At 43.2% G+C, this 12,346-nt stretch overlaps 1 protein-coding gene across 3 annotated transcripts in view; it reads left to right on the plus strand.

The window, feature by feature from the left end:
• LOC309845533 (serum paraoxonase/arylesterase 2) overlaps positions 1–12,346 on the plus strand; it is a 67,185-nt gene that overhangs the window by 40,121 nt on the left and 14,718 nt on the right. For 2 of the 3 annotated variants that reach the window (XM_082693636.1, XM_082693634.1), the window contains exons 2-3: positions 158–228; positions 8,302–8,357. In XM_082693636.1, coding sequence (XP_082549762.1) covers positions 158–228; positions 8,302–8,357 — 127 coding nt within the window. The remainder of the gene's footprint in view (positions 1–157; positions 229–8,301; positions 8,358–12,346) is intronic. The other variant, XM_082693635.1, reaches the window with a different exon arrangement.

The raw sequence follows: 12,346 nt of genomic DNA on the forward strand, positions 1-12,346 counted from the left end.
GCGGGGAGCCTGCTTCCTCCTCTCTCTCTGCCTGCTTGTGATCTTTGTCAAATAAATAAATAAAATCTTTAAAAAAAAAAAAAGGTGATTAAAGACAATGTTTAGACATCGGTTTTGGATATCGTGCACTGACCTCCTGTGTTTTTATCTTCTATAGACAAAGGACTAATGCATCTCGAGAAGTGAGGTCGGTAGAGCCCCGGAGCTGCCACCTTATTGAGGGACTTGGTACGTATGTGACAGTGCCATTTCTTGGTCACTACCCACCCGACTGAGGCTGCCCACTAAATTAATTGCCTGCTACTCCTTAGGGCCTCCTGCCAGAGGCTTCTGCCCCACTTTCTGAAGCTCTCTCATCCCAGAGCTCCAGGGGCCCTCCTGAGTGTCAAAATCTGTGGCTTTCCCCCCAGTCTTTTTTTTTTCTTACTGATGTCTCTCCATTATTTGAAGGACATCCTGTCCCTTACTGAATGCCCCTTCTGTGCTACTTCACTCCCCTCTCTGTCTCCTTCCGGGGCCCACCTTACTTCTTTTCTCTCTTCTTCCTTCTCCTTCATGGTATTCCGGGCTTCAAATATCAGTTTCCTTCTAAATTTATCTGCAAGTACCAAAAGAAATATGACCTAGCCTTTACCCTGAGGAACCTCACAGCCTACTCAGATTTCTTTAAAAAAAAAAAAAAAAAAAAAAAAAAAATCCAAACTCCATAGGTGCCTCCCTGACCTCTCAAACTGCAGGCCTCCTTTTCCAGTCTAAACTACTCGCCATTTGTGTCCTTTCCTCCCTCATCCCCTCACCCACAACTGGCTCTTCTAGACTTTCCCTATGTATGGTAAGCCCGTTCTCAAAGGGCCTCCATTCCATATGTAAGAGCTGTATGCCACCCACCCCCCTCATTGTCTCTTGAGACTTGTTGGTGTCAACATCTTCTGTGGCCCCACACAGGGCTGAGCTCACCCCATTCCTGTTACTGCTGCATTTGCTTCTCTGGGTGCCAAGCCCTGTTTCTCCCCCGCACTGCTACCATACAAACAGCTCAAAGTGTATTCTGCTCACTGTCTGGAGAAATGTGCTTTTTCACTTCCTTATGGCTGCTCATGGAATCCCCGGCACTGATTCCTTCCTCTTTGCTTGCTGAGATCAGGCTGCAAAGTTCTCTCCTGCCTCTGAACTCCCCAGTGCTCTAAAACTCTGATTCACTTACAACACCTACCACACACTTTATTTTATGGCTAGCAGTGTTCTCTCTCTCACTACCAGACTGTAAACTCCCTAGGGTCAAGGACTGTGACTTATTTATCATTATGTGACAGGGTGACAGCATGGTTTATTGTGATATGAGTTTGTGTTTTCTTTTTCTTGGTGTATATATTTCTTTATATATGATATATTTTGACTATATATACATATATGTATACATGGAGAGAAAGGGAGAGAGAGACAGGGGTAGAATAAGAGTCTTTTTTATTTTGGTTTTCTATCTTTGTTTTTCTCTCTTGGTTTAAAAAAAAAAAAGAAGAAGAAGAAGAAGAAAGAAAGAAAGAAAAAAGAAAAGAAAAATTAGCCTTGACCAATGGCTTCCTATCACATGGAGGTTTGTGGGGCTGGCTAGAAACAGAAGGAACTGAGGACAGGCTGCTTCCTAACTTTTGTTCTCAAAAATCTGAACTCTTTCAGAAGGTGCCGATGAATAAAGCATATGAATATATAGCTATTTTGAATAGCAGGTATCCTTTCCCCGTGCCTGGCAGCATTCTGGGGGTGGAGCAGGACCCCAGAAAAAATGGCTGCAAGGTGTCTTTGAGGATGCTGGATCCTTTGTTATGTGTGTCCCAGCCCCAGCACAGATTGTGTGTCCATCCAGGGCCTGAAAGTGACAGAACTGTGTACGTTAAAGGGAACACACTGGCTTGGCAGTGAGTAATTCGGTGGTGACTAGTATAGAATAAAGGCCAGATGGACTTCCCCAAATATTCTGCTTTTTAAAAAGTTGCCACCTACGATATTTATGCAACCCTGGCAGAAGACCCAGTAGTGACTGAGGTTGAATTTCTCTTCGGTTTAGCGGAATATGGGTACAGGGTGAGATTTCATTTGATTTAAAAAAAAAAAAAATTTGTAACATTTGCTCATGTGTTTACTGTTTTGTGGTGTAATATTCTTTTTTTTTTTTAAAGATTTTTTTTATTTATCTGACAGAGATCACAAGTAGGCAGAGAGGCAAGCAGAGAGAGAGGAGGAAGCAGGCTCCCTGCAGAGCAGAGAGCCTGATGTGGGGCTCGATCCCAGGACCCTGGGATCATGACCTGAGCCGAAGGCAGAGGCTTAACCCACTGAGCCACCCAGGTTCCCCTGTGGTGTAATATTCTTATTTACTACATATCTCTCTCAAAAGCTAGGAGCTTGCCAAATAATGTAGTAGGGAAATTAGACTAGATTATTGCTAAAGCCTCGTCTGACTCGCAGATCGTAGAATTCCAATAGAGTTGAGAAGCTAAAACTGGAGCTAATGTTGTAAGATAGATCAAAGTTCTGATTATCTAAATATTTTGAAAAGAATGGCTAAAATAGTTGGGAACGGGCTGAGAGCAAAAGAAAACAGCATTACCTCTTGTGTCTATCGGCATATCTCTGTCTTATATCTGGAGAACTAAACGTTTGTGTTAATAGGGAAATATTTTTTTTTAAAGATTTTATTTATTCATCAGATAGAGATCACAAGTAGGCAGAGAGAGAGGGAAGCAGGCTCCCTGCTGAGCAGAGAGCCCGATGTGGGGCTTGATCCCAGGACCCTGGGATCCTAGGCAAAGGATTAGCTTTGCCTATAAACCTTCTGCTGAGTTCTTTACAAACATTGACATCACCCTGACAACCAATCTGTAAGGTGGGTGCTACTTGCTGTCCTTGCTGATTAGGAAACAGAGACACAGCAGAATGAAGTGACTTGCCTAGTGGCCCAGAACCAGAGGGTGACAGGCCCAGATTATGAGCCTGGATGGTTCTCTCCTATGCCTTGGACTCTTTGTCATGTGACTTTGCCTCTCTTATCTACTGACAACACATTTTGTTATGGAAGCGTCAGGAAAGTACAACGGCAGCAGAAAACTGAAAGTCTGAGATGCAAAATGGTGAAATATTAATAAGCAGAGCTGGCCAAAACAAAGCAGGCTGGATATTTAAATAAAAATCACTGCTGAGAACACTTCACGAGACCCAACTATTTGATGAGTGAAAAGCTCTATGAAGCAACCAATAAGGATTTTAGGCAGGCCTTGGTAGGCAGTTAACAGAGCTGAAGAAGAATTCTGATTTGTGTTTTCTTCAGTATCTGGGCTTCTGGGGGCACCTGGGTGGCTCAGTGGGTTAAAGCCTCTGCCTTCAGTTCAGGTCATGATCCCAGGGTCCTGGGATCGAGTCCCACATCGGGCTCTCTGTTCAGCAAGGAGCCTGCTTCCTCCTCTCTCTCTGCCTGCCTCTGCCTACTTGTGATCTTGGTCTGTCAAATAAATAAATAAAATCTTAAAAAAAAAAAAAAAGATCTGGGCTTCTGTGGTTAATTTTATTGATGGGAGAAACTTTCCTCTTTTTGTTTTCCTTCCCATTATTCTTTCTGGGAAGAAAATTTGAAAAGCAAAATAATTCTAAGCTCCAGAAATGATATCTCATAGATCTTTTTGTATTGAGTTTCTCCTTTTTCAAGGCTTTGCGGGTCAAGGATTGTTTTAACCAGGCAGTTAGTTGGCTGCCCTTGGCATCTATTCAAAGCTGCACATGAAATTCGAATAGTTTGACTGGGGCTCCATCCACCCTTGGCAGGATTAGGAAGTAAACAGCCATTGTCTTTGGTATCTTCCTATCATCCCCGCCATCCTTTTTCCTCTCCAGTATCTTCCCCTATCTCCAAGATCTGTTTCTATATTGTAGGTGGCATTTGTTTTCTTAGTTGGCTATCAGGATCTTCTTTCCAAGACGGGAAATCATGATAATATTAATTGATCGTAATGTTTCAGTGTGACATATTCTCAGGGTGCCTGTAGAAAATGATCAATAGTCAAGGAGACAAAATTATGCTGCATAGAGGGTTGACAGTTTAAAAAGTAGTAGACATTTATTCATGACACTGGTTTTAGACTAATGGGCGGGTTTTTTTTAATTATAATTTTTTTTATTTTTTAATAAACATATAATGTATTATTAGCCCCAGGGGTACAGGTCTGTGAATTGCCAGGTTTACACACTTCACAGCACTCACCATAGCACGTACCCTCCCCAATGTCCATAATCCCACCACCCTCTCCCTACCCCCCTCCCCTTGGCCACCCTCAGTTTGTTTTGTGACATTAAGAGTCTCTTGTGGTTTGTCTCCTCCTCCCAATCCCATCTTGTTTCATTTATTCTTTTCCTACCCCCAAATCCACCCATGTTGCATCTCTACTTCCTCATATCAGGGAGATCATATGATAGTTGTCTTTCTCCAATTGACTTATTTCACTAAGCATGATACCCTCTAGTTCCATCCACATTGTTGCAAATGGCAAGATTTCGTTTCTCTTGATGGCTGCATGGTATTCTATTGTATATATATACCACCTCTTCTTTATCCATGCATCTGTTGATGGACATCTAGGTTCTTTCCATAGTTTGGCTATTGTGAACATTGCTCCTATAAACATTCGGGTTGGGTGGGTTTGGGTTTTTTTTTTTAAGATTTTACTTACTTATTTGACAGGTAGAGATCACAAGTAGGCAGAGAGAGAGAGAGAGAGAGATAGGGGGAAGCAGGCTCCCCGCTGAGCAGAGAGACTGATGAGGGGGTTCGATCCCAGAACCCTGGAATCATGACCTGAGCTAAAGACAGAGGCTTTAACCCACTGAGCCACCCAGGCGCCCCTTGGGTGGGGTTTTAATGATAGTTGTGCACAGGCTAACAAGTATGCGGGGAGCACCCAGGGGAGGGTGTCCTGGGAGCTTTTACTCCCGCAGGTGCCACTGTTGCCAAGATGCACTGTGTTATCATGCCAGGTGCAGCATAGGTGGGGGAGGTGGGGAAAGAGGGGTGGGAATACCGTGCAATCAGCCGGTGACTCTTTTCCACATCTGAACGGAAAGTACTTGCATCCCTGTGCTTTGGATTAAGTCAGGAAATAAAGACAAATCCAACACCCCAAGAACACATCCACTCCTGTTGTAGCTGAATTACTGAGGTGGTTTAATGCTGTCAGAGCATGTGTTAAACGGTGTTTAGAAGATAAACAGACTAAAGAGCACCCAACTCAAGACACCTTATGCTCAGAAATTAACACCCACTTGTTTAACTCAAAGATAAGACAGAGATAAAGAAACTAACATGGTTTATCTTATTTAGTCAGTCGACCAGCTTTTACTGAGAGTTTTTGTAGTGAAAAGGCAGGAATGACGTTGGGTGCAAAACTGGAGTGCTGAATGAAAACTGGTCCTTGTTCCCAGGAGGCTGACTGTTTGGTAGGAAATCAACATGTCAGCAGAAGGGTGCCGCCCAGGTGTAAATGAACTATCTTGGCAGAGGTGGTCTCAAGTGATCCTATATGTATGTAACATGGCTGTGAGAACTAACGGGAACTGGGAGAGGCTGCAAAGGCTGAGGAGGTGGCCCTCAAGCTCTTCTCTAGAGCCTGTGATACTCAGGCAAGGGGAGGCGAAAGTGGCGTGGGAAAGGCGTGGGTTGTGAAGAAGAGGGAGCGGCACATGCTCAGGCAGGTGAGCGAGGCTGATACATTTCAGCAGCTAGCAAGGCAAGAACTGCGGCACAGGTGTCAGAGAGTGGAGGGTGGGGGGCAACAGACCAAGACGGGAGCCGGCATGTGGAGAACCGGGAATCCAGACCAAGCAGCTTCAGATTTCTATGGCTAACTCTGGGACACCTCTGCAGGGTTTTAAGCAGGAGAATGACGAGACCAACTGAGAGTTGCAGAGTTGCAGATCAACTCTGCAATTTAAAATGCTGACTCTCAGCAGGTGCAGAGAGTGGTAGAAGGGCAACAGAACTGACCTGTTAGGAAGCTACTGTGCAAATCCAAGGGGCAGTGCGAGAGCGCGAATGACAGTGATCCTTTGGATTCAGGGAGTAAGGAAAAAGAAAGCATCGAAGATCACTTCAGGTACTTCAGGGGATGGGTACTTGGGGGATGGAAGTGCCATCCGCTGAAATAAAAATATAAGAAATGGAGCAGATTCAAGGGGGAGACATCCAGATCAGTTCGGGACATGCTAAATATGAGAAATGAAACAGCTAGGTAGGAATGCCCACTGTACAGGTGAATACAAAGGTCTAGAAATTGGCAGAACGATTTGGGCTTGATTTGGAGATTAGAGAGTCAACAGTTTATGGGTAGAAGTGAAGCCAAGGGACTGGAGTAGATTGTAGAGGTAAAGGGATGCTGTGGTATAAGAAACAGCCAAAGACAGGGCCTCGAGAATAACCGTGTCCAGAACAAAATTGGGCAGGAAAATAGGACAAAAGCAACCGAAAAACAGTGTTCAAGAGAAAAAAAGGTAAGAAGAAAAAAAAGTTGGCTCAAAAATTAACCTACCCGTATTCAATGTGATTTTTTTAATTGCTTTATTCAATTTGCTGGGTTCTCCCCATGTCTGTTTTACTCCACATGGAAAGATCACTAAGTCTTTCAAGCCCTTCAGATACCATAGATAGATAAGTCCTGGTTACCTGGAATGTTTAGAAAAGGGAATGCTCTGATTAATTTTCAAGTTACTAGTTGGGGATTAGTTTCAGTAAGTGAATATATAATTAAATCTCCCTCTGTTCTCTAACTTTCAGTGCCCATTGTTCATTACTCTGTTGATTCAAATTTGCATTTTATTTGGCTTTGTCCCACTATTCTTTTCCTCCCTCCCTCTCTTTGCTCAACTGCCTTTTGACACACTAGTCACGCATTACCCTAAGCAACCTTTTCCCCACATGTACCAGTCACTGTAGCTGTGTAACAAACCACCTTAAATCTGAGTGAGTGACTTAAATGATGTTTATTTTGCTCATGAATTTGCCATTTTAACACAGCTCAGTGGACACAGCTCATTGCTGTTCCTATTTGCATCAGCTAGGATGACTCAATGGTTGAGAAATGAAGTGACCTGTGACATTTTCAGTGTCTTCTCTACCTTCTGTAGTCCCTGTAGAGTCGTTCCTCTATAGCTTCAAAGTACCCAGGCTTTCTACATTTAAGTTTAGGGTTCCCAAGGCCCAAGCTGACAGAGACAGAGACAGAGACAGAGACAGAATAAGGGAAGAGAAGGGAAAGGGAGAAGGGAAGGGAGAAGAGAGAGAGAGAGAGAAAGAGATAGAAAGAGATTGAGAGTGAGCCAGCAGCAACTGTGGTTGTGGCTTTACCTTGTATGCCATATGGTATCACTTGTACCTCATTTAGTTTGTCAAAGCAGTTTCCATTAATCCACCCAGACTCGAGTGGAGAGACCTTGCCTCCTGATGGAAGAACATGACCATCACATTTTAAGAAGGGCATGTGGCTATGATCCATGTTGGTTCTCCCATATTGGTTAAATACAGTTTGCCACACTAGATAACCACTACTTTTACCCTCAGTCCGGCCTGTTTGGGACCCCCACCCTCTGTGGGTCTGTCTCTCTATTAGGAGACTTGTGAGCCCCCTTTTCATCCTGTTCGTGGTCATAACTTACTTCTTATCTATCTCTTTCCAGAGAAAAATGATTAGGACCATCTCTTAGTGAGAAAGAGAGCTAACTAAATTGTTCAAATTTACCTATATTTGGTAGTCTTTCCTAAGACCTATTGCTTTTATAATGGATAACAATTACCAGAATTTCCAATATGATCGGATAATGGTATATTTTTAGACCTCAACAAATTGGAAGAGAGAGATGTTTGGCTGAGAGGACTTTAAGACACCCTCACAAAGATGACTTTCCAAATGTTATAAATCCATCAGCACGTCAGTCTTCTAGGGGGAATAAAATTGAATCTCTCAGGGCATACCCCAGAAGTTGTTATTTAAAGAATAAATCTAGGCTGTGACTTTGTTTTATCATTATTTGCTTTTTTCTCCTGAAAATTGAATTCTGAAGAAAGAATTTAATATTTAGGGAATCTGACCCAGGTTTTACAGTAGAGTAGCATGCCTATGGGATTCCTGGAAGTTAATGTAGTTTCCCAAGTAAATAGTTGAAAAAGTTAATGTATTTTCCAAAAGAAGTCTAAAGTTTCACCTGGGAGGTTTACTTTTTAAGCCTTCGTTCATGCATCTTCCTGATCCTCCACTTCTTTTGCAGAAAATGGCTCTGAAGACATTGATATACTTCCTAGTGGGCTGGCTTTTATCTCCAGTGTGAGTATTTTCCATGCTCCTCAGACACTCAGCTCAATAGCCAAATAGATACATTAACGTTGCAGACTAGGGCTGCCTGATGGACCCCTCCATGCTCATCCCAACTGTGGTTAAAACAGTCAACCAAAAAAGCCAAAACAGTATACCAGAGGGCTAATGGGATTACCACAGGAATGCCCAGGTTTGCTTGCCCCCCATGTGGGTAGCTCCCTATGGGGTTACAAATTCAGTAGGGTCTCAGTAAATGCCAATTCCTTTCCATTTGATTCCTAGACGAGTCTTCAGGTTTGTCCTGTTGGTGTCCGTCCCCATCATTGCCCTATTTTGCTGGACCTGGGTTTCCGGTTGTCATGTCCTCACTAACTGGTATTATCTCAATGCCTGCCCGTGTTTGGGATTCGGGCAATATTTGAATCATATGTCAACCATGTTACTCAGTTTGAAAGCCTGCCCATTTTCCATCTTGGGTTCCCTGCTATTCCTTCTAACTTTCAAAGACTAGTAGAGAAGGGCCTGCATTTTATTTCCAATACCACCTTCACGGGTTTGGGATGGTCAGGAAGCCATGTGAAGGACTGACAAATAAATATAAATAAATTAAATACAATAAGTTGAAACATATATGGTGTGAAGATAATGAAAATTGCTCTGTATTTATTGAACAGTTGAAGGTTGAAATGTGGCCAAAATTCTGAACAAGCAAAATGACTCCATTTTCGTTGTGAACTCAGATTCTTGGGATTGCGTGTCTTAAATATTCCATTTTAACCAATAGAATACTACCAAATAACATGAATTTGAAAATCTATATCTTTTTGGCTAAAAGGGGACACATATAATAACACTTAAAGGCCTGAGTGTCTATAAATTCTCAAGTACGCACAGTATAGTAAGGTTTCTTTTGGATTTTAAATTGCTGTTGGTGGTGAGATGTGTCGGGGTCGGGGGGAGGTGGGAGGGATTTTATTTCCTTAGTTTTCCTGCAAAACCAAAACTAAAGCAAAAGCTGTCTAGAAAAGCTTGTCCTTTGTTGTCTTAAATTTTCTATTATCAATTTAGATGTTCAGCGTTATGCCACATACATAGACTTTTAAAAATGATTGATCTGCTTTTAGGAGGAAATATCTGTAGGTTCAGCTGTATGCTTCTTTTCTATTTTTGCCGGATCTAAAAGTACTGAACGGTCGCCGTACAGAAACTAGAGATTTTAACGGAGAAACATTAAACAGGGGGCTTTCAATCATAGAGCCCCTCTTTGCAAACTAACAAATGACTCCTAGGCTAAGGAAGAAGTTTTTCGCTTATTTTCAATCTCTTTGCACTGCAGTGAATTCAAGTCCTGGTTCTTGGTTTTTCCTCTCTCCCTTCCTTGCCTCACAGAACACGTTCGCAAGCTGCTGCTTTCATGAGAAGTTCTGGGCGACATTGGTAGTCAGTCTATAGAGAGGTGCCTAACAGGCTATTTGCTTCCTCACTGTGGGACTTGGCACGCTTCTCTTTGCCTGCCCTCTTCACACATGACAGAGCCAGCCCCTCACTCTCTGTCAGGCTTCCTGTGGCCACACTTGAGTTCCACAGGCAAGTCTTCCCCCAACGCTCCTTCTGGGCGATGTACCTCTGCTGTGGTCCCTCATGTTCTCTGTGCCTAGGCTCGTCCCTACCACATCATATCAGACGTGCTCGCTTAGCGCTGCCTCCCCAGGTTTCAAGATCCTTGTGGCCAGAACTTTGTGGAGCATCCGTGGCCATGCTCAGCACTGGACTTGCTCCCTGACAGGCGCAGGGTGCTTGACTGTTTACTGAATGTTTGTGCTGGTGAATGAGGGCAGTAGAGAAGTTCAGCACTGACTCACCCACACAGGTCACCACCTATGGGGGGAAAATGAGATGCTGCCCCTCCAGGGGATTTTCACCATTTTCAGTGGCAAATGATATCCAAAGAATTGCTTGCACTCACTTGCTACAAATTCCTACCCAACTGCCTTAAGCAGAAAACCGGGTGCCTATGAAGCCATTACTTGGAAGTGTTTCATTCATTGTGACACTTAAAGTAGGTCAAGTTTGTTTGCAACGTCTTACCCTTACTTACCTAATAAATCATTTCTGTTTTGAGAACACGCAGCCTTTGAACTAGCTGGCTGTGCCTTTGTTTGCACCAAGACTACGAAGATACTTGCTAAGGTAGTCTTCCTTGAGCTGTCTTCCCGAGTAGCGTTCTCCACTGTCAAACCTTTCTTTATGGTGTGGCAGAAAGAGTGTACAATTAACGATGTGAGTGACTTAGGCAATTCACTTCTCTGGGCTTATTTTCCTTGGTTGAAAGGGAAGAGTTGATGTCTCTGATATTTTTTGTCCATTATCACCGTGACCTAAGTTGCTGGGCTTGGTGACAGCCTGACTCTGAGGAAAGGGTAGACTCGAAGCCTGAATTTCTTGGCCGAGAGCACTGGGGAGAACAGTGATGCCCTTAACTGAGAATAATAGACACGAATGAGGCAGGATTCAGGAAGAGAATGCTGATTTCAGTTCTGTCAGTTTGATTTGGAACTGCTGTGAGGAGGAAGTTGGAAATGCAGGCTAGAGCTCCAGAGATAGGTTCCAGGTAAATGGGCAGACCTGAAGATAATTGGTATAGAAGAAATATCTGAAGCCTTATGAATAAGATCTGCAAGGGAAGAGTAGAGAGCAAGAAGAAAAGAGGGTTGGATGAGGATGGAAGGAGGAAGGGGCAGAAAGAAAAGCAGGACTTCTATCTGGAAAGTCTGCTTTTGACTTCTTGACAAGGCATAAAGGGGTACATCAGATGCCATGGAGACACAATAAGGAAAGGGGGAGGAGTTATCAAATGAGGTATTCTGGAGAGCACTGATAGGACCTCGATAGAGGTGCTTCTACAAATTGGTGAGAGTTGGAGCCGTTCAAGGCGGGCGACAAGACCAGGTGATGTTTCTAAGAAAGCAGACAGTGAGAGCTGAAGGCAAGTAAATGTGCATTTGAAGGAGAAGTAAAATTAGAAGATTTGTCTCAAGGAAGGGGAAATGAGCAATTCTTCAGGCAAACGAAGGGGGCACTGGTGAGAAATGGGGGATAAAGCAGGAGAGAGACTTTAAGTTCTAAAGACAGGTCCCCGAGAACAGGCAACCACGTAAACAGGTGGGGGGAGTCATTAACTTAAGAGAAGAGGAAGAAAGGAAGAAAATTGATGAAATTGAAGAATTACCAAGATAGAAAGGAGGGAATCAGAGGAAATTCATGTTGCGTGGCATGGTTTTATCTTCGGAGAAATAGGAGATAAGGTCATCCATTACAGAGGAAGAAGGTGGGTGCTCTGGAAGATAATAAAATAAATCGAGGTGGATACCTGGGGAAGTGCAATAGATTACTATTGGAATGAACAAAAAGATTGACAAACGGTATTGAAGGTCTGATTGAAGTTGGGATGATAACTTTACAGAGGAAGTTTTCTACGTGATTTCAGACTGGCCCTATCTACGAGCGAGACCAGGGAAAGGGGAGTTGGTAGGAATCTCTCCTCCAGGTGAGGCTGACCTAAGAAAAAAATGAAGCCAAAATAGTGTGTCCTTGGATGGGCTTCTGCAATGTCATTGTTGTCTGGGGGAAAGCCAGGTTTCTGGTAATATTTAGGGATAGAAGAACTATTCTTTAAAAAAAACAAAACCCTCAAAGTTGTGTGTGAGGTCGTTTGCAACTGAAGGTTGACTCCCCCGGGGTGGGGTGAAGGGCAATGGAAGGGCTATTGTTGTAAGTAAGTGTGTGGAGAAGTGTGTGAGTGTTTATTAAAAAGGGAGGGGAAAGGAAGACAGAAGATAGAGTAAGAAGGACATCATTTAAACTGACTATAAATGGAAATGAGGGTACAAGAAAAGATATAACATTGTTGATGTGAATATATATCAGAGTGATGGGGGAGGGTGTCAGGGAGGAAGAGGTTTTGTCATTGGTGTACCATCAACCAACCCCTAACTTCC

The sequence above is a fragment of the Mustela nivalis genome, assembly GCF_964662115.1.
Source record: "Mustela nivalis genome assembly, chromosome: 12".
Taxonomy (NCBI): Eukaryota; Metazoa; Chordata; class Mammalia; order Carnivora; family Mustelidae; genus Mustela; species Mustela nivalis.